The sequence below is a fragment of the Folsomia candida genome, unplaced genomic scaffold (genome assembly GCF_002217175.1).
Source record: "Folsomia candida strain VU population unplaced genomic scaffold, ASM221717v1 Fcan01_Sc009, whole genome shotgun sequence".
Classification (NCBI taxonomy): domain Eukaryota; kingdom Metazoa; phylum Arthropoda; class Collembola; order Entomobryomorpha; family Isotomidae; genus Folsomia; species Folsomia candida.
The window spans coordinates 4,686,515-4,710,548 of record NW_019091201.1 but is presented as its reverse complement, the minus strand read 5'-3'; the positions used below and the strand labels follow the sequence as shown (position 1 = coordinate 4,710,548).

The following is a 24,034-nucleotide window of genomic DNA, read 5'->3' as shown; positions in this document are numbered from 1 at the left end:
GGAAATCGGGAAACCAGCATTTTGCATGATGAATTTTAATCCTGAGCAAGTGAAAGAATTTTTTCATGCAAAAACTTGATAATTTTAATTTCATGCATTTTTTTATCGCTAAAAAATGTGGTAACCAAATATTTTGCTTGTTATATAATATATCTAAATTAGATTTATATCGATAAGTAAGTTTTAAACTGTTGTAAAATTTAGCTAAAAATTCTTGATTATGAAAACGTACATAAATATTTAAATAGTAGAGTTATTCTGGTAAATCCAAATTACCCGATTCAATTAAAAACATACAAAAGTAGAAAAGTACAAGGCATGGCAATGCTACATATATAAATGACTAACACTATTATCTCACTAAATATCACAAAACCAATTAATTTACAATACTAAGATTATCGTGTTAAAACTATTTGCGGATATATTTTTTTTGGTTTTGTTGAATTTTATTAGAGGTTGAAAAGACAAAGACTATTTTTACAAGCATTTCATACTTCATTCGGACACAACAGTGCGGAGAAAATTAACTCCTTTACTACTACATGCTAATTTGCTTATATATTTATACATTATTCCTTATACGTTATCATACCAAAGTTTTCTTTGGAGTAGAAAATTTTGACAATACTGGCTTTAGTTATTTTTATACTTACTTTTATCGACAAACAAGACCTCATTTCTTCGCTGTTATTCGTAAGTATCATTGGAGGAGATTGTTGAATTTTGATAATGAAATAAAAATTTAGCCGCAAAATTCGCCGAATTAATGATCACCGCCACTGGGGTTAGAAGACCGTGGGTGTTGAGGTCCTTGAAGCTTGAATGACCGTGGTGGTGGTCCTCCCTGGGACCCTTGCTGCTGCTTGGGGCCATTCCCTTTCTCAAATGCGTGATGAGTGAAATGAGCTGTAATGAAATGAGGGAGGAAAATGTTTAGCAAATTAGAAGAGAAAATTAAATAGCAGATACGAATTGACTTACGCTTGTAGAACGTCGCAATGAAAACGGTATCCGGTAAAATGAGACTCAGATATTGCAAAATCTTCGAATCCTTGGCAAGCTCCGCGTTCGTGTTCCAAATCAAAATGCAATCTTCTTTTTCACGCGTCGAAATAGAAATTCCACAAATCTCGTCCTTTTCATGAATAAATTCATTAAACTGTTCTCCAATTGCGGCCAACAGCAATTCAATCCATACTTTATTCTAGAAAGTCATAAATAATTAGTCCATCAACAATTAGTATTGGTACATTATAATTTGAATGAAATGTATCCATACCGAATCTTTCTTTTGAACCCGAAGCCGGAAGGTTCCTCCTTTGCAGTTGTACTCCTCTTCCCACACGGGCTTTCGATCATCTCTCATCATGTGCAAGCTATTAATTAATTACGATCACAATTATTTTTCCCCATTTAATAGGCAAGATTAATTTTAAATATCTGCTCACCTGCTTCTCGGCTGCAGATCGGAAGGCTTTGGTATATTGTAGTACACCGCCCAGAAACGTTGAACCGTGTAAAAGGTGTAGATACACCGGAGATTAGAATTATATTGTTCCAAATTCACTCCTCGTTCAGTTCTGGAAACATTATAAAAACCAAAATATAAAATTGCTCATCAATTAAATCCTAAAATTAACAACAATCTCACTTGTCCACCCAGAACGTCCACGGGTTGTTCAACGGAATGGGATCCGTGGAGTAAATGTTCTTTTTCTGGCTCAACATTTTTTCAAAAAGCTCCTTCAAGGAAGGTTGACCCGGAGCGAATCTATCGACATCTTGAAGGTTATGTTTTTGTTGGGAGGTGATGTCCATGAGGGTGTCACCATCGCCTCCTCCTCCCTTCAGATCTCGTTCTCGTGGAGATGCCGTCATTTTGCCCATCATGGCAACAACTGCTGGACTCCCAGGGGGTGACATTGGCATCATCTGCAAATACAGACATAAGTTCGTCATATGTAAGTGCGTCAGTCTCACATTTCATTCATTTCTCAATACTGCGAACAATATGTAAGTAGCACAGATCTTGAGATTGAGTGAATCGGGTCAATGTTCTTTTTGAGTCGCATTTTGCCCATTTTAATCTCAATTTCTCAACCTTCCATATTTCTCAACTTGAACTCATGGAAGTTGAGTTGAACTCGAGATGAATCTCAGTCAACTTTTGTCACTAATATCTATGTAATCCTCTTTTTCATGGAAAATTAATTAGTTTCCGAAATAATGCCCAAATACAAACAACAATATTGACCCTTATCATGCATGGAAAGTACGCAGAACAATAATAAAGTATGAAAATAAGATTAAACTTTGGACTTGAAAACAAATCCCAAAATAGCGTAAATAGGAAATTAACTGCGCTCAAGTCTAGAAAACACGTTCTTTTGGCACAACAAACATGACATATTCGCAACATGCGAATCGCAAAAGTGACCTTGAATTGACACTTCTTCTCAACTTCCCCATTAACTAACCAAACTAAACTAGCCACTAACTAAGCTAACATCGCATAATGTCACATCCAAATTAACCCATCAATTAAAAAAACGTTTTGCAACATAAATTAAAATTACTCTAAAATTGATGAACATTCCCATGAAAAAAAAATCTGTAAAAATTTCTCAAAATTATTTTTCTCATGCTGCTTACATACAAATACATTTCTCAACTTTCTCACTAAACTAACCTAACATCGCATCATGTCACATCTAAACCCACCAATTAAAAAAAAACGTTTGTAAGACTAATTACTATAAAATTGATGAAAATTCAAAATCAAAATTTCAAAAAAAATTGAATTTTCTCCTCCTTCTTATCTTACCTTACTCGCCATTGTTCTCACAATTCATCCACTTCTATAAAATGGGTTGTTGGTAATCGGTTCAGGATATTTTGGGATTAGATTAAAAAATTTGATAAATTTCCAAGAGTAAGTTTTCACATCCTACTTCTCGCTACGCTAAACTTAGACTGACGACGACGGAAAAAGGAGTCGTCGCAATCTCGCCTTGGTTTTTTCTGCAGCGAGAGAGAAAAAAAGAGCAGAGGTCAGTTTTCTCGCTTCTCCGCCGTCATCCGTTCCTCGACCTCTGTTTTGCTTGGCTGCTGAATCAACAGCCACCACCACCACCACGTTAAAGCTTATCCTCACCTTATCCAAAATAATATTTAATTAATATCGGTTGCACGATAAGCTCATAAATTTTATGATTAGCATGCACTTTTAATTCATTTTCCACTTTTTTATAGCAGATAAATAAATGCATACATAGTTCAGATAGTATAACGTAATGTAAAAGTGATGAGTAACGTAAATCTGAATAGTTAATTATAAATTACATAAATGAATAATTATAATTTGAAAATGATGATTAACGTAGATATATGTATAAATCTGAATATTTAACCTAGAACTCATCACTAAAAGCTCAAAGTCAGCACGTGTTTTTAATCATTTTTCGGCTCTGGGAATTTATTCTAAAATTCTGGACGACAAATTTGTAGTCAGTGAGTTGATTAATGGAATGGAGGTGAGGTTTTAAGCCAGTTTTGATAAGTTCCAATTTTTTTGAAGGGTTCTTAACCTTGAGATCTCCACCTTTAGAAAGTGTCAAAATCTGGAGAAATGATTAGAAATGTGCTGATTTTGACAATTTTAGTGATGCATTAACTGTAAATTACAGGGACATAATGACTCGTAACGATCTATCGGGTTGGAACTGAATAAATTGTAATGTTGAATTAAAGTGGTTTAGAATTTAGGGCTTTCCCATTAAAAAAGTTGGACACGGTTTTGACCGCTTGGCCAAAGTTATCACAGGCTTGGAACCGTTTATTGATCCAGTTTGGCAACTGGGCTTGTTGAAGGGGTCGAGTGTACCGGTGATCTAGCAGAATGATGGCTGCGTAGTCGGAAGAGTGTCGAATGGCGCGACCGATTGATTGATTGACAGCTTTGGAACACATGTTAGTTAAGAGTTGATTGCCTTTTTCGGACCCCTAAATGATAAGGCGAGCATGAATAATTAAGAGAAATTATATGGAAAATTATAGTTTGCGTGACTTACTAATCGGCTCGAGACGAATTTTACTTTCTCTTTTATTTCCAAACTCATTATGTTTGGAAACGGGAGACCAACTACGACAACGCAACGTCCGAGATCATCACTGAAATTGATCCCTTCGCTGAGTTTTCCTCCCACGACGGCAAAGAGGACCGCACCACCGGGATTGTTTTTGATTTGGCGAGAGTATTCGGTTAAAATGAGGTCACAATTTGAGTCTTTTGGCTCTCGGAATATCTACATAAATAAAATGTCAAGATAAGTATTATCGCAAATGGGTGGTTATCAGCAATTAAAAAATCATATGCAAACCTTTTTCCTAGCTTCGATCTTTTCTTTGTATCCTGACGATTGCAAATGTGTGAATAGCGTTGTTTCATAATCGTAGGACGGGAGAAAGCAGACAAGTCCACCGGGCACCATTTTGCTCAAGTTGAGCAAACTACGACTTAATTCTTCCATCTAAAATGAATTTAATAATTTTCATAAATCCAAACACTGATAAGCTATTCATCCTTAGTTGATGAATTGTTATAATTAACTCACCAGGGCTGGAGAACTTCTGTTCTTATATGTAAAGTCAAACGGTGTTGAGGTCGGCCCCTTGCTGAGGGCTAAACAGACAATATTTTCATCTGGAATGACGTGGTCACAAGAAAAGTGAAAAATTCTGTCTCTGGCAGATTGAAACAATTGATCTTCAATTTCATCGTACGGCTTCATCGTGCCACCAGCCAAGATTATACTTCTAAAAGACAAAAATTAGTTGAAGTTTCTTGAATTTTGAAACCCTTTTAAATAAAATTAAAAGTCTTAACTAAAGTACCGAGCAGATTTAATCAATTCTTGAAAATGATCTGATGTATTTAAAAGTAGGAACTTTAGCGTCTTCTTTTCCAGAATGATTCGACCTTCCGCATCAAAAGTTAAGAGGGATTTGAAAAATTCACTAAAGTTTAGGACAGCTTGTCCCGCAAAGGATTTTGTCCTCCTCTCAACAACAGGATTATCAAGGGCAGGATTTGGGGTTAAATTCTTCTTATTTTCTTTTCCTTTAAGTCGATTATTAACGGATTCTTTCTTTGAATTGGTACCCTCGTCTGCTTTCTTTTGAGATTCTTCTTCCTTCTTCGTGGCAATTTTTTCTTGCTGGTGCACATATCCTTTCAACTAGAATTATAAATTTACTACAGTTAAAATAAAATTGAAAAAAGTATCTTGTTATTTTATTACCTTAAATATTAGCTTGGAAGCCTTAATAAACTTTGATAGCTCGTAGAGATCCAAATTATCAATTCCAATCGAGACTTTAAATTCATGAATACTCAAAATTTTGGATTCTGCGTCTCCTGTGCTTCCTGTATAAAAATATTGTTATTATAAATTCGACTGACCAATTTGCGCCAGTAAAGAAAAGCTCACCAACAAACTGCAGCAACGACTTCAGAACAAATGCAATTTGTTTTAACTTTAGCAAGTTTTTTGTACTGGATCTGCTCATATATCGGGTCATATAGGATTTCAAAGCGTTCGAACAATCTTGCAGTTGCTGGAAAGTGATCGAGTTTGAGTACATGTTTGAGATTGATTCAATCAAATTGTGAGCTTCGTCGAGTAGAATGACGGACTTGTTCACTTTCAGTCCAACGCCTTCTCTCGTCCCAGAATGCAAAATTGTATTGTATGGGACTAACACTAATTGGGCGTCTTTTGCTGCCTTTCTGGATGCGTAATAAGGACAAGCCCCACACTTTTTTCCGGCATTGACCAAGTCTTCGATGTCCATTGGTTCTGATAAAATCTGTAATTTCACTCAGGCTATCAATTTTGTAAATGATTAAAAAACAAATGTTATTGACGAGGCATACTTGACTCTTCAATTCCTCAATTCCGGAAAAGTTAAAATATTCACAGCCTGAACATGTTTTTTGCTTTTTATTTTCTGACGTCTGCTTGCCTTTGCTACTTTTTTGAAGATCGAGGCATCTAAGAATAGATACAAATTAATCAAATTAATTGGACTGTCGATAAAAATAATAATATTAAAGTGATGTTTAAGTTTAACCTTTCATTAATCAAGGACAAACTTTTAAGCCGAGTCACTTCAGAATTAATGCAAAGATTTTGACGCGAACTGAGCGAAACTGCAGTGACTTCTTTTGCAAATTTTGTACGTTTCAATTCATTCGCAAATTGACCTGTTGTATCAAATAAATTACATAATACGATAAATAGTACATCATAAAATTACTAATGTTTATGGGCCATACCAATTTGAGAATGTGTTCGGGATGCAAAGATAATCTGGAATTGAGATTATTGGTAATTAAACGGTGCGTGAATACCCTCTAATAGAATATGGAAAAATTGACCAAAATCTTGTCTTTTACCCGATAAGAATAAAATTCGGGTTCTTCATCCAAATCGTCATCGTCTCCTTCAGAATCAGAGTAATTTGTCGGGGCGAAGTCGTCATTTAAAATTAAATCGTCCAAGTCTGGTTCGCCTCCATCGTTCTTCTTTTCCTCCCCGTCTTCCTTCGTAACTTGCTTCTTCGTACTTGTGGAGAATTTTTGTCGGTTCGCCAATTCTGATTTCTTCTTAAGATAATCGCTCCTCTTTTTGATGAGTCCTTGATGGAAGGAGAGTTCTCTCCGTGCCTTCGAAACCATTCCAATTATTCTTCTCGTTTCAATTTGCGCCTTGACCCAGTCATTTGACTCTTTTTCTTTGCGATCTGGCAGAACGAAAATAAACATATCTTGTCACCACTTTATTAAATTAACTTAATAAGGAACATTTAAGGAACATTTATAAATGTTCTTTTTTGCATGTAAAATGTATTTACCAAGCTCCGTGATGTCCACGCTGTTCAGTAATTCCTGCAAATAGTTGACCCGTTCTTGTTCCCTTTGCTGGAGCCAGGTCAATGCGCCACAAAGCAAGCTGAGTGACTTACCCTGATAATCATAATAACATCATAATTTAATAATTTACACATTAAAATACATAACCACCGCTTTCTTCGAGAGCATATTTACCGTGCCAGTCGGACTTTCAAAAATTCCCAATCGCTTATCTTCCATCGCTAAGAAGAGGGCTGTCATGAATTTTACTTGGATGTCGTAGGGCGTAAATGGGAAGGCAAAATCAGTCGGTGGTTCGAGGCGTCCTTCTAACTCCAATTTTTGCTCCATCGCTGACCCTGACCCTGACTGACGCCTATAATTTACAAGTTTATAGACTGCAAACTATTAAGGCATTTAAGCTATAATTGTAGTTAATTTAATGATAATTTAAATCGGAGAAATCAGCGAAATTCTTTAGCAGAGATCTAAAAATTTATCAGTTTTGCTTTGTTATTTTGTGTCAGTGAACGAGCTCGTGCCGATTGCCGCGATATTTTTTGCACATTTTTGAGAAATTCTCATTCTACGTTTGCAGTTTGACGTTGTATTTATTTGCGTATTTTGCGAATATTAATTAATTAATTGATTGCTAACTTTGCAAATATTTTTCTTGAGTGGATTCTGCGGAGCTGAGGTGGGGACAGCGTTGGTCTTTAAAATCCGACAGGTTTTGACCTGTTCCAGGTCAGTAGCTAATTTTGATTTATAATTTATTGTTTTTGAATTAATTAAATGTGTAAGATAATTAATATGGATTAATTAATGAGTTGTGTTCTATTATCTAGGGGAAGAAACGATGAAATAATACATTGTTAACCAAATTGAACCACATTAATTAATCCAAATTTACAATGGAGGCGATCAAAGCCGAAATTGAGCGAAAGCGGAAACAATTGGAAGATTCGAAGGTCGTGTCTGGTGGACAAAAGTATTTCAAACGGTCCGAGTTAATGGCAAGGAATGAGGAAGCTTATCTAGTTCGACACGGTCTTCAGAAAGCTGCGACAAATGAGGCGAATGCAAAGTTTGCAAAGGTATCCGGGATGTTTAATTTGAACAAATTACTTATATATCGGTAATTGAGAGCTTTAGTAAGTAATTGTGTGTATTTAATATTTAGGCCAATGCTTCAGTCAAGGTAGAAGTTCCAAAAGCTGGTTCTGGAAATATGGAGGACCTCCCTAAACTATCGCGACGAGAAGTTATCCGTCGTTTAAGAGAACGTGGCGAACCAATCCTTCTTTTTGGCGAGACGGAAGAAGAATCATCAAGACGGTTGAGAAAAATGGAAATCCTTGAGCCAGAAGTAAATCGTGGTTTCCGCAACGATTTTCAAGCCGCTTTGGAACAAGTGGATCAAGCTTATCTGGAGGAAATTATCAGAACGTCAAAATCTGGACCAGGACAGGCTGCAGATAAGAAGAAGAAACTGGGGGACGTTCACGTCATGGAGGACAGCTATACGTACGACGTCATCGTTCCAAAAGCGCAGGAAGTCTTTTCAAAATCTAAGAATATGGAGGAGAGAGCTAAAACTATTTTGGAATGGGTCAAATTCTTATTGAAATGCTGGGGAAAGTATTTAAATTCGAGGTCTGAAGAAGAAAAGTTAGCCATGAGGGGAAAACTATCCTCTGCAACGTATACGCAGACAGTGGTAATTATTTTAAACATTAATTGGACAGTACAAAATTTATGTTTCGTTTTTACATGATTTTTTTTTGCAGGAATATATGAAACCACTTTTGCGAAAATTAAAAAGCTGCACATTACAAGACGATATTCTCGAGTGTTTAGTGGACATTGTCAAATTCATGTTGGACAAGGAGTATATTAAAGCTAACGACGCGTAAGTAAAGTTATTTAGAATAAAATGTAATGATATGAATCAATGAGAATTTGAATCAGCCCCTAATGAATTTGCATAATATGTGATTTACTAGATATTTGGAAATGGCTATCGGCAATGCTCCTTGGCCTATCGGAGTAACGATGGTTGGTATTCACGCAAGAACTGGGAGAGAAAAAATTTTCTCGAGGAATGTCGCTCACGTAATGAATGATGAAACGCAGAGAAAATATATCCAAGGGCTAAAACGGTGTGTACTTTACCTGCATTTTCTAAATCTTGAAACTGTTGATAAGTAAAATTGCAAGTTTTATATTATTTTATTTTTCGGTTCACCACCAGATTAATGACAAAATGCCAACAAATGTTTCCAACGGATCCATCAAAATGTGTGGAATATCAGCCTGAAGCGTGTTTAGATATTGAAGATAAAGCAAGCTCATCTGCAACTTGCAAGAATGCGGCGCAGTCGGAATAGATTTTAGTAGATTGTAGTGATTAGAATTCTATCGACAAACCAAAATCGATCAATGGTTGACCATACCGTCACTGCTGGACACTTCGATCTTAGCCAAAAGGCCGAGAAATCCAGACGAGAACAATTATGATTATAATTTCATGTAAATGAGGTGAATTAGATTATAAATATTAATAAGACGACTTTACTGATAAAACTATGTAGGTAATCATATGCGCTCGTGGAATTTGTTTTATACTATTAATTACTATTTAATTACATGCAAATAAAGTATTTTATTTTATTTTAAAATAAATTAAACTCGATGAAAGCTTGTGTCACATAACCCGTCTCCAGACGTAGCAGGAATATTGTCTTGAGTAATTAGTAGGATGCGATTAATTGTTTCGAGAATGTCAACCTGTAATGCAAATTCGTATTTATGTAAATAATTTAAAATATCCCTTTAAAACAACGCTATTTTGAAATACCTACTCACATTGCAAATCAACTTTGTGCACGCCCTCGACACCAAGGCCGGCGCGATGAATATATTTCCAGTGACGTAATCTTGAACGTATCCATCGATAACAAAAATATCCAAGACATAACATAAGCTGGGATACTGAAAATTGTGCCTCAATTGGGACGCAAGACCGTTCAAGATGCATTTGCACCTTGTCACTGGGCCACGAATGAAAATAAAAAAATAATTAGAATTGCAAAGATACAAATCAGAGAAAGTTGCCTGGTAAAAGTTTGTCGTAGGTAAGAAAGCTGATCCTCTCCGAATTCCGCACGATCTCCACAATCGAGCTTCAAGACTGTCGTATGGATCATTATTCACTAACTGACCTGCCACCAAAATTTTCACAGGCTCCTCAGTCAATACGCCTTGCTCGAATTGCCTCCAATATGAGATCTACCGTACAAATATTCATTTAATGCTTAAATGTCTTGAAGCAACTGATCGAGAAATCAAAACTTGAAGTGTTACTTTTAAAGCCTTCAAAACTCTAAGCCGTGCTTCCTCCGTCATTCATGACCCTGTATTTACTCCTCATTGCTAGGTTAATTTTCCATCAAACTGTTGCATTGGGGGCACGGATGCTGCTGTGTATCGTCGTGAAAGGACAGGATTGACGTTTCCGGCCTGGGCTTTCTGGATTTAACGATGGCCTAGAATAGAATGTGAATATTCCTCAACAGACTTTTGGACTCTGACTGTGCATGCTACAGCGATTGATGATGATTAGTTACATCTTTGTAGATTTCATTCATGAAAGTTATGAACAATTAGTCAATAAATTTTTAACCACTTTCTTTCTGTCATGAATATTTATGTAAGCTTTCGCGTTGTATTTATTCAATTTCAATTTGGTTTTGCATAGTTGAACAATGTAAGATTATTGCATAGGTCATTATTTATTAGGTCAAATGTATAGATTAGGTCGACGAAAAGGTCTTTTTGTTCATAGTAATTTCTACATGATTATTGTTCAATGGATATGGCTAGTACAGCTCCTATTGCTATCTTTTTTATACATACATACATTCACGGTTTTTTGCATAGTAAATAACAGGTCGATTTCTATTTAGATGAAATACTGAGCTCGTTCTTCCTAAATTGTGCAGAATTTATACAGGTTTGCATTGAGGCGTGTAATATTTAGGATAAATAATTATTGTATTAGTTAGTCCATCGTGAGCTTGAAAGTTACAGTTGGCTGAGTCAATTCAAACGGGGGGAAACGAGTGCTGTGCTTACTTATGGGGAGATTGTTTTTCATGGATTATTACAATGAGCAAGTTAAGCATTATTAGATTGGTTTTGCGTTATTTCTACATATAATACATTCAGGTAAAGTAAAAGTCTAATGATTTTCCATTCATCTTTGGTAATAATATTTAATAGTGATACATGTGGGGACGTTCGTAAACTTGATAATGCAGGAGTGGGTGGTGGTCCGTGCCTTTGTGACACATGTTCAAGGGGGGTTGGTGGGTGTCAAGAAAATTGCGTTACGAAGTTTACGAACGTCTGCAGAGCTGCCAAGCTGTGTTGCTGAATCAGTTTTTGTGCATAGGTGTGTAGTAGGTACATAGTCCGATAGTTTGTTTGTTTGTATGGCCGGTGGAGAGATTGTACATTTTAAAACTTTAGATTGGGACCCATAAGGTTTTTGATTGTTCTTTCTCAACCGCGGTCTTGGCTTGGGTTGCCAAATATGAAATGTTTGTTCCGCCAGGGACGCACGCTGGTGAAAGAAAGATATAAAAAATAGATAGATAGAAATTGATTTGATACTTTCTTATCAAACATTGACCAACCTGTGATCACGTGCTTGTACTCATTCTCAACTTTAAGCGAGTGTTCGTACAACTCTTTAGCTGCCTTTTGTGATATCTTATCGCATCGCAAGTCTTTGATGCTCAAGTCTTTAATTTCTCGTATTTGCTTCGGGTTCTTGAATTTGATGAGTAAGACGATAGGATACATTTGCGATTGGAGGAGACGCTCGACTCCAGACGTGCTGATGTCCATGATGCAGTATAGTTTCTAAGTGGTGTTAAAAATAATTAATTTTTTATCATAGCATTTGAATATATTCATTGATATGTAGCACCAATTTTTAGCTACCTTTGAACGAACTTCATGAATAGCAGTCATTGTGACACACTGGAAATATTTATTTAGATATTAGATTGCTTATCATTTACTGTTTAGTATTTAATAATGAGTCCAATTTTATGTTACCTCATAATGTGATCCTTTCCGTTTGTAGTCCACAATCTTATTCTCGTTCATCTTGTCCAGAAAAAGATTTTTGGTCAGCCCATCCTGCAGCATTGGACCGTCGCAACGCATAAATTCAGGTATTACTTTGGCGAATCTGCACATAAACAATTCCATAATTAAAAGTTAATTTAACGGTATAGTAAGTCGTGAATTACTTACTGGTATGGAAAATCTTGGACTAATCGTTCTGCAATCAGATCGCTGAGAGCACCCACCAAAATTACGGGGCGAAGAAAGTTCATATCTGAAATTAAAGTCGTAGATTATTATCACACAAATAAGAAAAAAAGAATACAAATTAGAACATGGTGAGGAAAGAAAATTGAGTGGCATAATGAATCTAACCCATTTTTCCATTTCGTGACAGACCTTTGGAACATTTCATATATTTTTATAAGAATTATGGGAAGAATAAGACAGGAAAAAGACATAATTCACAGATAAGTAACGTAGCAAAAATAATCATATCATTCTTACAATCTAATCGCTCCACCCGTTGATAAGATGTGAGTGGGAGGATGCTATCATCTTTCATGGGAAGGCCATGCTGACCGGCCAAGTCTCCGTAAGAATTGATGGAAAAGTCGGAAAATGAGGCCAATTCGCGAGACGAACTTCGATGGTGGGATTTTCTTCGGAAAAAGCTTCGTCGCGTGACTGTAGAGCTTCTTCGATCGCCGTCCAGATCGCCAAGACTTCGTTTAAATAACATGTCCTCCTCCACCCTGTAAAATAATGGCAAAAATTAATAATAAATAAATTAGTTGACTAATTGACTAGAGGGAAAATAGGTGGAAATATTACTTGTATTTTGACGGAATTATTCCCCAAACTCTGGTGTGACCTGAAAAAATTTGAACATTAATTACAGTCAGTAATTTGTATTAAAAAAGGTTATAAGTAGGCGGCGGTGGTTACCTTCGGCATCGACTTTCCACGCTCTCCATCGACCAGGTTTTCCATTGTACATTGTATTGTCCACGTACCTTAATTGAGTATACATACATAGTTTGAAATGATAGTTATCACCGTTATGATTTGCTTATCAACGTCGACTTACAGAATCTCATCCTTTAAGAAGGTCAACTGTTGTGGGTCAACACTACTAGCTTGGTGGTGATGATCACTGGATAATGCTGGATAGTCGAATAGGGCTCGGATGTAAAACCCATCCCCAGGTTTATCCTTGACGTCATTGTATCCTTTAAAAAATAATTTTTGAATTTAGTTGATAAAGATCTTGGACTCTTTTTATACATTTTAGATTGACATACTTTGTAGATTATATTGCACTAAAATTCCAACTTTGTTTAACGGTTTGGCCAGTTCAAAAGCAGCCTCTTCTGCCGTCGCGTGACGCAAGTCGGTTCCATTATATTCCTTAATTTGATCCCCAGTCCTACACGTTAACAACAAAATGATTCCATTCTTCCCACAAAATTTTGATTATTTTTACAACAATACTCTACCTCAAACCGGCCCGATCTGCGACAGAGTCTGTTTGCACGCTATGAACGTAAATCCCAACCAAATTTCCACCAACTAAACAAATTCCCAAATTTGACGAGTTTTTCATAAGTTGCAGAGTGAGAAAGCGCGTCTGGTCTTGTAATAGCATTTTCCCTTCTCCGCCATCAGCTCCTCCCACGCCAACCGCACTGCTGGCCCCTCCACTACTTCTCGTCGATCGCAAGGTCGACTGTTCAGACGGAGGGTCACGGTCACCACGATCTCCTCCGCCGCCACCACGATCTCCACGATCCTGCGTCACTCCAGACAGTGCAAACGCTTGTTTAATTTGTTGCTGTTGTGCCTGACTGAGTCCATTCGATTGAGTTGAAGATTGCTGACTGTTTTTACTTTTGGGAAGGCTATTGTTTGCACTTGAGTGGCCACTTGACTTTTTTGGCAAGGAACGATCCGTCGCATTGCTCGCGGACAAGGAGTGTTTATGCTGAACGCTCGAGTTCTTTTTAGAATTTCTGACTAAAGTTGACTGAGGAGAGTTGCATGGGGTAGGAGAGCCGGAACGGGAGCCTGACCTGGAGTCAGTGGTGGAGGAGTTGTGATCATCGTTATCTGGAGAGGAGGAGGATTCACCGTCTTCATCCTCTTCGGAACTGGTTGCTCGGTCGTCTATTGAAGAAATTAGGATATCATTGCAAGAAAAAGGTTAATAATAATAGGATTAGTAATTAATACGCACTATCATGAACGCAATATTTCTCCGGTGTGTATTGCACAAGTAGAGTGAGAGGATCTCCCGACTCGCGTAACACTTTAGCGGCCAAGTCGTACGTAGCTATTCGCATATTAATTCCACAAACTTCGAGTAATTGATCCCCAATTTGTAACCCGACTTGTGACGCGAGCGAGTTATCTGTCACGTGGGAGACGAAGACGCCTCCACCGTTGGCGTTGCAGGATATCTGAATAAATATAACAGTTAATTTATATATTGCGTTCAACTGTTTAATTTATGTTGATAATTATACCTGGATTCCAAGAAATTCTGTAGATTTGTCGTACTTGTCGATCCTAATCATTCGCAATTCCCCAGGTGCAGGTTTTCTGGGCCAAATTCCGTATTCACCAGCACCCGCAGAACCAGCGCCAGGATCCAATACCTAATAGAACGACAGATATTTGCATATTTAATTTCGTTATATAGAAACTAGAAAAACAAAGTTCCCATGCTTGGAGCAATTAGTATGATACCGTTATTCTACGCTTTGGACCAGCCTTATAATTTAGTAGCAGCATGAAATGATCATTAATACATGAAAACCTAATAATTCCTTCACAAATCAACTGTTCTTTTAAATACCTGAATGTGATATGTGGGCATCGGACTATTGCGCAGGTCAACCTTCTCCGTGGAACTTCTACTACTTTGGTTGGAAGGAATCCGAATCCTGTGGGGTTCTCGGTTTCGAGGGAATGTGCCCGACGGTTCAATTTGGTAGCTTGGTTGTAACAGCAGATCGTCCGAATTCCTAAAATTGAGTCGGGTACCGCTCGAAGAACCGTGCGACATGGACATTGAAGACTCTTTATTTCCGTGTGAATGACTGTAGTGGAGGGAGGAGGGTTCAAACGCGTAGCTAGAGTTTGAAGGTTTAGGAATTGAGAGGGGTAACGTTCCACTATTTGAAGATGACATGGTTGGTCCTCCTCCTCCGAGAAGTTCGTGATAGTGTCCCGCGTAAGGAGAGGAGTAGGGATTGTTGTGGTAGCGGCCGTCCAGTGTGCTTGTTCCGCTAACGTTGGACGGAATAGAAGAGTGTCCTCCGATAACTTTAAGTTGAAGTAGTGCAATTAATTGTTGTTAATTGTATGTTAATAATTCTATGCGACTTACGATTTGACATTGTGTTACTTTTCGCAGTATTTCCCATCCCCAAGGATGGTGGCATCACAACTTTGTCCAAGTGATCACTTTCACTACTGTTGTTCTGGTGCTTGACCATTTGTCGTTTATTTACGTAATACTCTAGGATTTCCATGTTGCCGGATTTCACAGAAAAGTCAATACTGGAACCGTCCGATATTGCGGGGACTACGCTGTTACGTTCTGGCCTGAAGATAAAATAAATATACGAATTTTAAATCACCTTATTTTGGAGTATTTACACTGTTAGAAATCTGGTATAATCCGGCAGGTATTGATTTCTCGGTATTAACGTTGCTACCACTTGGTATTAAAATTATACCAGTCCGTAAAAATTTGCTACCGATACGGCAAAACTTTAATACTAAGCTATTACTACAGGGTATTACTTATCAATCCCACTTTTATTAGTCATATATGAATACCGCTTGGTATTGTTTTAATACCGGATTTCTAAGAGTATTCTATCATCGTTGATCTATTACATACCCCTTCCCCAACTTTGACGACGACGGGGTTGGATCAAATACTCCGAAAGAATATCGATAATGTGGCATAGAACCGGGTGTCGGGAGTCCGTGGTTATCCAGAAGGAACCCCCCACTTCCAGGACGAGTATGACCAGCAAGGGTAAGACTTTTGGTATTATATCCGTAGTTATTCATCCCCCCACCACCACCACCTCCACCCATGGAGATGGCCCCCACACTTTTTGAAGGATGAGGAGGTTGCAAGTCCCACAACATGTTGGACAAAGGGACGCGATCCTTTCCACTACTGGGTCGTCGAACGCAGACAGTATTGCTCGTCATATTCCCAGAACCCGATCCCCCCATCGGCATGTACTGCCCGTAGTAGGACGACGTCTCTCGGTAATGATTAGTTGAAGGTGAATTTTTGTCCGTGGGGGCACGGGAACCTGATGAAACACCTGAAATTACATAGATCGAAAATTTATTCGCTGCACAGATTGCGATAAAATGATTAATAGTGCTGACCCCCATCCTTTGGCAAAGTGTACGAATTTCTCGACATCATTCTCGGCCATGTCCCCATATTTTCAGTCCCCGAGTTTCTCGAGGAGGAGACTCGTTTATTCCTCTTCTTTCGACTCGCACCCCCACCTCCACCCGCGCCGGAAGCAATGGCTGAATCCAAAGTGTCCAAAGTGGCGAGGATTTCTTCCTCTGGGGAAGATTTCTTTCTAGGAAGTCTTACTCGGAAAATATCTCGGAGTCCGCCAGAACCTGACTTTGATCCACCACCAGCTTGACGTCTGCCGTCGGAAAGAACACTGTTAGGATCAGACTTATCTGACCGTAGGGAGGAACTTGACGCATGAGCAGAAGCCTTTGAAGGATGAAGTAGGTTTTTGTTCCTATTTGGCGCATTACTTGCGCTGATTGGACTTGATAAATGGCCAGCGCTTCGACTCAAGGTGAGTACTATGGGGTCAATGTCTTCGGAAAGGGCGAGGATTGCGTCTTGCACGTTATCAATTGGGGCATCATTGATCTAAATATAGGCAAGGGACGTTTAGTAAAGTTAAATTTTAAATCGTTAAAATAAATAATCACTTACAAATAGGACTCGATCTCCAACATTCAAATTTACTTCTTTTGAAGCTGGAGAACCTGGAATAATCCTGTTAATGTAGACTCCAGGTTCCAAAACTAAACCGTGATCCGCTCCGCGACCGTTTGGCAGCTAATAGAATAAATTACAATTATAACGACAATTAGCAACTAACACAGAGGATAAGTAACCTACTTACCTTAATACTGTAATGTCCTGACGGCATATCTGAATCAATTGCGGAATCTCTAGATTCAGAGAAACTGGACGAATTGGAGAAATATTGCTGAACTCTGAGCGCTTGATGATTTTCCTTTTCAAATTCCATTTTATCTCTCAACTCCTTGAGCTGCTTTGAGGCTAGGTTCTTCTGTTTCCTAATATCTTCCGACTCGCTGAGCGCCTCAGCCAAATCCGACACGGCCCTGTCTCGCTCCTTTCTGAGACGGTCACACAGTATTCGCAAGCTTTCCCTGTGCAAAAAAAAACATATACATTAAAGTTCACATCTTAAAAGTAATAATATATGACAATACCTCTCCTGGACTATTTTATGTCGCTCACTAAACGCCCAATCTCTTCTCATCTTTGCAACATCGGCTTCTTTCGACGCTTCTGTAAATGGGGGAAAATAAAATAATACCGTTAAATGAAAACGTCCAAATTCTATTGAAATTGCAAATCTAAGCAGAAGAAGAATTACTCACCACCTTCGGCAGCTTGTAAAAAGAAAGAGACAGAGAAAATTTAGTCAATTATTATTTTAGAAGAAGAAAAAATGCAGATTCAAAAATAACAATACGCAAAAATAAAGCTTAAAGATATTTCACGGTTAAAATTGCAAAGCATCCCATTTTCGCCCACCTGCCAATTTTTCTTGCAATTCTTTGTTAATAGTTTCCAAATTTTTAATTTGTTTCTTTGACCCGGCCAGGTCATCGGTGAGTTTTTCCAGTTCCCTGTGCACCGAGTCGCGCTCACTCATTATTAAGGCGTATTCCTGATGAGCTATAAAATCCAGTGATAGACAACAGATTTAAAGTATACTTATCAACAACACGGGAAAATTATAAGCTCACCAGCTTGGCTTTCTTCAGTCAATCGTTTAATTTCTTTGTTGGCTTTAATTTTTTGCACCATGGATTGGTTAATCTCCTTCATGGCTTCGTCATGTTGTTGTTGAAGTTTGGCGAGACTTTCTTTGTATTCAGTGCGCTCCTTAAGGGCTGTGTCCCACTGCCGTATTGCTGAGGTACATTGTTGCTTGTATACGCTTCTCTCCTTGCTCGCCGTATCGTGGAGAGGTTTGATGTGACTGAGCTCTTCCTACAATAGAGGAGAAAATTCTTGGTTGACAAAATTATGTGCGAAATTTAGGCAGCTAGTTAGCAACCCTGCGTTTTAAAATGCCGTAACCTTCCTTATCTCTTGAGTTGGGCCAAAATTTCCGGAGACAGTATGAAAAACGCTCAGATTTTGACCCAACTCAAGAGATAGGGAGATAGTTATGGAAATTTTAAAAGCATAGTTTTGTTAACTGTCGCTATTACTGAATTTGTAACCTTTGCAAGTTCTAATTGGTGCACGGTCCCGGCATGAGAAGCCATTAATTCTGCGTACCGCTGGCGCAAAGCGTCGTAATCTTCTTTCATTGCTTCAAATTGCTCCACCATTCCGGAACGATTTAATGTTCCTGAATAATTAAGATTTTGTTTTATTCCAATCATTGCACCCTTAACATAATTTAATTATTTACCTCCTTCCATCATCTTTCTCTGGTTGGGCGATCCTCTCGACATTGTCGTCGTTTGGCTTGTTTGGCACCCAATTTACAATTGAACACTTTGTTATTTATTATCGTCGTAGTAGGGTTTTGTATTATCTCCTATAATAACAAATTTCTTCCTTTCATGACGCATTGTTCTTCACTTTTTCACTTCCATTGTCCTCACAATTTAAACTTTTGATTGTAAACTACTTCATATTTAAACAAATTGATTACTCTTGTCCTCAGCCCTTGACCATTGTTGGATGACTTTCACAATTCTGTTCCAAAAATAGCCTGCGATGTTGATAATAATGCTTGCTTATCCATTGCGTTTCCCCATCAGTACACAGCCAGTAAGTCGATCAGCTATCAAAGCAAAAATGAACCACGCAATTAAATATTTATCTAATCATTAAGCATAATTTATTACATTTTATTTTATCGATGGATTATGTAATATGGTTATCATTTATTTGCTTTCCGTCTTTTACTAAAAATTCTCTTACCAAATCCGACTCTGCTTATCCATTCACAACTAGCTTTTAAACACTAATAAAATTGTGTAGATTCAGCAACAAGCTGGCATTGTAATTAGGTAAATAAATAAACAACCTTCAAAATGTCACGTACGTATTTACATATTTATACACACAATTGACAGAAAGGGCAATTTTTCTAACCATAAACAAACTACAGACAGAATACTTAATTGCAATTAAATGTCTTTTTGTTTACTTTTTTCTCGCCTAAAAAAATTAAATAAATATTAAATTATTTATCTTATTTATTTATTTATTTATTTATTAAATAGCTGCAGTCAAAAAGCTGCTCTTTTTTGTACACCTTTCAAGTCGGTGTAATAATTTTGAGTGAGAAATGAAGTGGTTTTGCTATTGTGCTGCGTTGTTTTGTTGATGATCCAATCCAATCCACCACCGTCAATCTCATCTCAGTGCCACCACCATCAAAGACTTTCTCCACTTGAGAAACCACCCGTCTCACTTTGTTCCTGCTAGAGAAAGTTGGTGAAATGATGAAAGAGAAATGAGAGAATGAAAGAACAATAAGGACAAAATACTGGGTGAAAATGGACAGTATTTTTTGAGTCCTGTTCTTCCCAGGGTTTGGATTTCGGTGGGTGTTAGTTACACCCACAAAAAGACGAAAATCTACGTGCAGTCGTATGAAAATATGGGTTTTGTGAAGAAATAAACTTGTATTTTCATCCGATAAAAGTTAATTTCTTCACAAAACCCGTATTTTCGTATGACTGCTCTCTTTCCCATTCTCATCTTTTTGTGGGTGTAGCAATCAGTGGAAGGTTTTCTGAAGAAATTCATTTTTTTATTGGCGTCGAAATGCTTCATTTTTATAAAATCGTGAAAGTAACATATTTTGATGGCGATACATAAACCGTTCAAAAAAATTTCTTCGCAGAACCCATATTTCGTACGACTGTTGTCTTCTCCACGTAGATTTTCGTCTTTTTGTGGGTGTGGTGTAACACCCCCCAAAATCCAAACCCTGGGAAGAACAGAGCTCAAAATACTGCATTTTGACCCAGTACTTTGCCCACGGACCGAATAAACTTGACATATTTATTACTTTTACTTATTATTTGTTACATAGGTAATATCAATTTATTTTCGATTGCATTCCTCCACTGTAATGTGGGCGTGGTTCGGTTGGAGTAGGAGATGGTGGCTGGATGATAATACTTGGCGGGGTCGTGGACGTGGACATCGTTGGCGTCGGGGTTCGCAAAAGGGGAAAACTCTCGGTCAAAAAATCTTCCTCGTCTTCACCACGAGCGTCTAAAAAGCCGTGGATTGCGTACAGCGTGCCGTTAACGAAGGTTAATATCTGTCAGAGAAATATGAATCAAAATATTTCGAGCTTATCGAATGATAAGTGAAATTATGTTCATACTTTGGCGACCCCAATGTAATAAATGTGAGGACACTTGAATCCACAATCGTGATCATATTCTGACCATCCAATCAAGTCGATTCCAGCCAAGATGAGACCTGCGCCGGCTAACAGGTGGAAGATGAAGCCCTGCAAATATTTATTGTTTGAGGATGATAAGATCACTTATCTTTGATGCGTGAAATTACCACGATTTGCTTGGGCCGAGTTCTCAACAAGGTTGGTGAGAAGATACAGTTTAGGAACAGATTTAGCGTTGATATCGCCAAGCAGACGGATATCGTGACGAGGAAAATGTCCAAAGCTAAGTTGTGAGGCACGTAAGAAAATGAGATCAGAATGAGAGAGATTGTGCCCAAAAGCTGTAAAAAAATATGACCAATTAAAAATTTAATAAAATTTAGTAACACAATATTTCGTGTAAATTATGTATAAAATAATACCACATGGAGAAGTTTTAATATTCCATCAGGACTGTTTAACGTTTGAAGGTTGAGTCTTATCGACATTTTTTACACTAAAATTTTTAATGCAATACGAGTATTTTTTTTCTATTCTGGGTGAAAGTACATGATAAATCATTACTTAAAAAATGTAAATGCAAAATTTTACGTCGCTAAACTTTACATTTTGTTACACGTGCCCCGAGACTCGTAATGTTTGGAAATTTGGAGTGAATCATGGTCACGAGTTTGATGGAGTTGGATTGAAGCAACTACGCAGACAAAAAGTTAAGCGATGATGATAACCGATATCAATTGTCAACATTTAGTTGCGGAGGAGAGATTTGGAAAAAGTAAATGCAAAGCAAATATTTGTAGTGATTACATAATAATGAATTACACAAAGAAATACATGAATGAAAATTGAATTGCATTTGTGAAATTGTAAAAAAATGACGAAAATTCGAGAAAACTTTGCAATATTTATTTAATCCTGATCATTTCATTTTCCTGTGTTCGGATTTTTCATGAAATTGAATCTTAAATTTATGCACACCCATGAAATTATGAAAAAAATGATGAAAAATTCACCAATTTTTTTTGCAGTATTCAATATTTATTAAATCCTTATGCATCATTTCATTTTTTCCTGTTTTCGCATTTCTCATGAAAATTACTGGTACATATTTTTTTAAATTATGTCTCGTTTACAGTTCATTCTTTATTTTTCTTTATTTTATTTTATCCGTTTACATTTTTCTCTCTCCAGAAATTAAAAAGTGGGTGGATGACCTCTAAATTGTAAAAGGTTTCTGTATTTATTTCATTTCATTCCTTGTTTGTTATTATTGTATAAAGTTACTAACAGCTAATTTGCATATATTTCATTATAGCGATGTGTATGTGTGAGGTGTGTATCTCTGGTTAAATAATCGATCTACAAGTTTTTGTACAAGAGAATTCTTTTAAAATCATAAACCGTGTGCGACATTAACTTAATTACAATTAAAAAAACAAATATAATTATAATTCATATAATTTAGTAGAGCAATTAATTATAATTAAAAATCGGCTGGAGAAAGTAGCAGATAAAACGAGATTGTGCAGTAAATGTGTGGGTGGACCTTATCCATTGGTTATCAAACAAACTAAAAATACTTGACTAAACGTTAACTAAAAACCAACCAACGAACAAAATAATTAATTATACGAAATTAATTAATTACCAAATTAATTAACCAAACTATTTCCTTATCTGAACACACTGCAGGATTGAGTGCATAAAAAAAATTAAGTTAATAACCGAATAATGACTACATACTTAACATATTAATGGGACACACATGCAGTCATTTATTTTTAGTATGGATTAATTAATTAATTAATTAATTAACTAAATGGAATATTTAAGAAGCACTCATTTTATTATTTTGTAGTTACGATGCATCTTATTTCTTTCTCTTCTTTTTTGAACATATTTATTATTACAGCCAAATAATAAATAAATAGATTATTTTATTTGTGAAACAGGTCATAGATAATTCTGGGAAATATTGGAACATAAAAAGTGTCATATTTAAAAAGTAGTATCAAAAGTAAGCACCAACAAAAAACAAAGTTCAGATTTTCAGGATAAAATATGTCATAAAAAATTCGGGGATAAAAGTGACATGCTTTCTCCGAAACGTAATTAATTAATTAATTGATCGTCACCTTAAAACTCAAAATTGTGGTGTCACATAAAACCAAAATTTCGAAATGTAATGTTAAATGGTGGTTTATATGGTCATAATAATTTTAGTATACATACGTTCCAGATTTAAATATGTATAGAGTCAAAAATTGAGAAAAGGCAACCATTATCAGCGGTCAGTAATGATATCTATCTACCTAACGCAGGGATAGATACATAACCAAATTTCTCTCCTATGTATGATACCAACTAGACAACTTTTTCTTTTTACAACCATCACAATAATTATTACATAATCTACTACGTAATTATAATAACTTTGATTGATCAGGTTGCAAGTTAATTACGGCGTCGTCGTTATTTTGATACTGAAAGGAAACCACGGATAAGGAAATGGTCCAGAATTTCTTTTCAATAACATTATTATTATCGATTGGTTCGTCGTCGGTTTGCGTGGATGTCGACAGTGTCGTTATTACAGGTGATGGTGGTGGTGGTGTCGTTGTTGATTGTGGCACTTGGGAAACTGGAACTTGAGGTGGGGGTGAACATTCAACCACGGGGGGAGGAGGAGGTGCGTCGTCCTTTGGAACAAGTTCTTCCTGCAGTTGTTCCTTATTATTGCGTGAAATGGTGGTGGTGGTTGAACGTAACCGTAACTGCTAGGAGGGGTTCTTCATGATCCTCTTTTGTCGGAAATCGTAAACTTTTTTGCAGAAGAAGACAACTTCGGGGGATATTTTTCCCGGTGATGCGGGACGATTTTGTTCCGTGGTTGGTTTTCCGTTCCAAACTGCGCCCGCGATGTTGCCGGCAGCGTTATTATTGTGCATTGCGGATCCACTGAGGGAAAGGAGTGGTTTGCTGGGGAGAGCTTCTTGGAGTTGTTTCAGTCTTTTGCGATATCTGGGGAGAAACAGGACATTTTTATAGTTAAATATTTGCTAATTTTCAGTAGTATTTAAAATACCGTACCTGCAATACTCATTGAAAGTCAGGACGTAACACCGATCGTCAATCGTAGCGACGGAATTGACATCGAGATGTTTGGAAGCGAATATCTCGTCCGTCATGTCTTCCTTGGCTCGCCCCATTTCTGTATGTTCGGGTCGATAGTACCTTCAATCATAAAATTTAGCAATTTAGCATG

At 37.1% G+C, this 24,034-nt stretch overlaps 6 protein-coding genes across 16 annotated transcripts in view; 1 reads left to right on the top strand and 5 right to left on the bottom strand.

The window, feature by feature from the left end:
* Positions 1-383: 383 nt before the first annotated feature.
* Positions 384-2,996, bottom strand: LOC110853718 (eukaryotic translation initiation factor 4E type 3-B). 2 transcript variants are annotated; one of them, XM_022102029.2, is made up of 6 exons: positions 2,828-2,996; positions 1,655-1,935; positions 1,452-1,583; positions 1,283-1,379; positions 985-1,207; positions 384-909 (listed from the first exon to the last, which is right to left on the bottom strand). In XM_022102029.2, the coding sequence occupies exons 1-6, from the start codon at positions 2,837-2,839 to the stop codon at positions 767-769; spliced, it is 888 nt and encodes a 295-aa protein (XP_021957721.1). In that variant the 5' UTR covers positions 2,840-2,996; the 3' UTR covers positions 384-766. The 2 variants fall into 2 exon arrangements, with proteins under 2 accessions (XP_021957721.1, XP_035710972.1); XM_035855079.1 differs by lacking the exon at positions 2,828-2,996 and having other exon boundaries at positions 1,655-2,401.
* LOC110853716 (ATP-dependent DNA helicase DDX11) lies at positions 2,884-9,207 on the bottom strand. 5 transcript variants are annotated; one of them, XR_004835597.1, is made up of 14 exons: positions 7,112-7,468; positions 6,919-7,030; positions 6,461-6,807; positions 6,341-6,374; positions 6,136-6,268; positions 5,939-6,056; positions 5,493-5,871; positions 5,304-5,428; positions 4,897-5,240; positions 4,617-4,818; positions 4,383-4,532; positions 4,074-4,307; positions 3,688-4,005; positions 2,884-3,157 (listed from the first exon to the last, which is right to left on the bottom strand). XR_004835597.1 is itself a non-coding variant. In XM_035855077.1 (14 exons), the coding sequence occupies exons 1-14, from the start codon at positions 7,265-7,267 to the stop codon at positions 3,154-3,156; spliced, it is 2,457 nt and encodes an 818-aa protein (XP_035710970.1). In that variant the 5' UTR covers positions 7,268-7,468; the 3' UTR covers positions 2,884-3,153. The 5 variants fall into 5 exon arrangements, 3 of the variants coding, with proteins under 3 accessions (XP_035710970.1, XP_021957719.1, XP_035710969.1); XM_035855077.1 differs by having other exon boundaries at positions 3,887-4,005; XR_004835598.1 differs by lacking the exon at positions 2,884-3,157 and adding an exon at positions 3,205-3,400.
* On the top strand, positions 7,511-9,601 carry LOC110853717 (pre-mRNA-splicing factor 18). The gene is made up of 6 exons (XM_022102028.2): positions 7,511-7,663; positions 7,765-8,013; positions 8,100-8,636; positions 8,707-8,828; positions 8,923-9,078; positions 9,171-9,601. The coding sequence occupies exons 2-6, from the start codon at positions 7,831-7,833 to the stop codon at positions 9,304-9,306; spliced, it is 1,134 nt and encodes a 377-aa protein (XP_021957720.1). The 5' UTR covers positions 7,511-7,663; positions 7,765-7,830; the 3' UTR covers positions 9,307-9,601.
* Positions 9,602-10,614: 1,013 nt separating this feature from the next.
* LOC110853914 (disks large homolog 5) lies at positions 10,615-19,732 on the bottom strand. 4 transcript variants are annotated; one of them, XM_022102271.2, is made up of 28 exons: positions 19,326-19,732; positions 18,808-19,185; positions 18,614-18,744; positions 18,131-18,377; positions 17,916-18,059; positions 17,759-17,770; positions 17,588-17,666; positions 17,251-17,524; positions 17,058-17,183; positions 16,475-16,991; positions 15,966-16,407; positions 15,447-15,664; positions 14,913-15,382; positions 14,804-14,827; positions 14,581-14,712; positions 14,292-14,514; positions 13,555-14,221; positions 13,360-13,484; positions 13,146-13,287; positions 13,004-13,071; positions 12,890-12,929; positions 12,563-12,810; positions 12,431-12,454; positions 12,245-12,329; positions 12,044-12,179; positions 11,927-11,965; positions 11,617-11,845; positions 10,615-11,543 (listed from the first exon to the last, which is right to left on the bottom strand). In XM_022102271.2, the coding sequence occupies exons 2-28, from the start codon at positions 18,848-18,850 to the stop codon at positions 11,446-11,448; spliced, it is 4,983 nt and encodes a 1,660-aa protein (XP_021957963.1). In that variant the 5' UTR covers positions 18,851-19,185; positions 19,326-19,732; the 3' UTR covers positions 10,615-11,445. The 4 variants fall into 4 exon arrangements, with proteins under 4 accessions (XP_021957963.1, XP_021957964.1, XP_021957966.1 ...); XM_022102272.2 differs by lacking the exon at positions 17,759-17,770 and having other exon boundaries at positions 19,326-19,731; XM_022102274.2 differs by lacking the exon at positions 14,804-14,827 and having other exon boundaries at positions 19,326-19,730.
* A 671-nt stretch (positions 19,733-20,403) lies between these two features.
* Positions 20,404-21,445, bottom strand: LOC110854248. The gene is made up of 4 exons (XM_022102666.2): positions 21,192-21,445; positions 20,937-21,110; positions 20,749-20,877; positions 20,404-20,682 (listed from the first exon to the last, which is right to left on the bottom strand). The coding sequence occupies exons 1-4, from the start codon at positions 21,255-21,257 to the stop codon at positions 20,455-20,457; spliced, it is 597 nt and encodes a 198-aa protein (XP_021958358.1). The 5' UTR covers positions 21,258-21,445; the 3' UTR covers positions 20,404-20,454.
* A 447-nt stretch (positions 21,446-21,892) lies between these two features.
* LOC110854241 (mucin-19) overlaps positions 21,893-24,034 on the bottom strand; it is a 37,495-nt gene continuing 35,353 nt past the window's right edge. For all 3 annotated transcript variants that reach the window (XM_035855031.1, XM_022102659.2, XM_035855032.1), the window contains 2 exons: positions 23,860-24,003; positions 21,893-23,790 (listed from right to left, as the gene is read on the bottom strand). In XM_035855031.1, the coding sequence (XP_035710924.1) occupies positions 23,547-23,790; positions 23,860-24,003 (388 nt within the window). In that variant the 3' untranslated portion in view covers positions 21,893-23,546. The remainder of the gene's footprint in view (positions 23,791-23,859; positions 24,004-24,034) is intronic.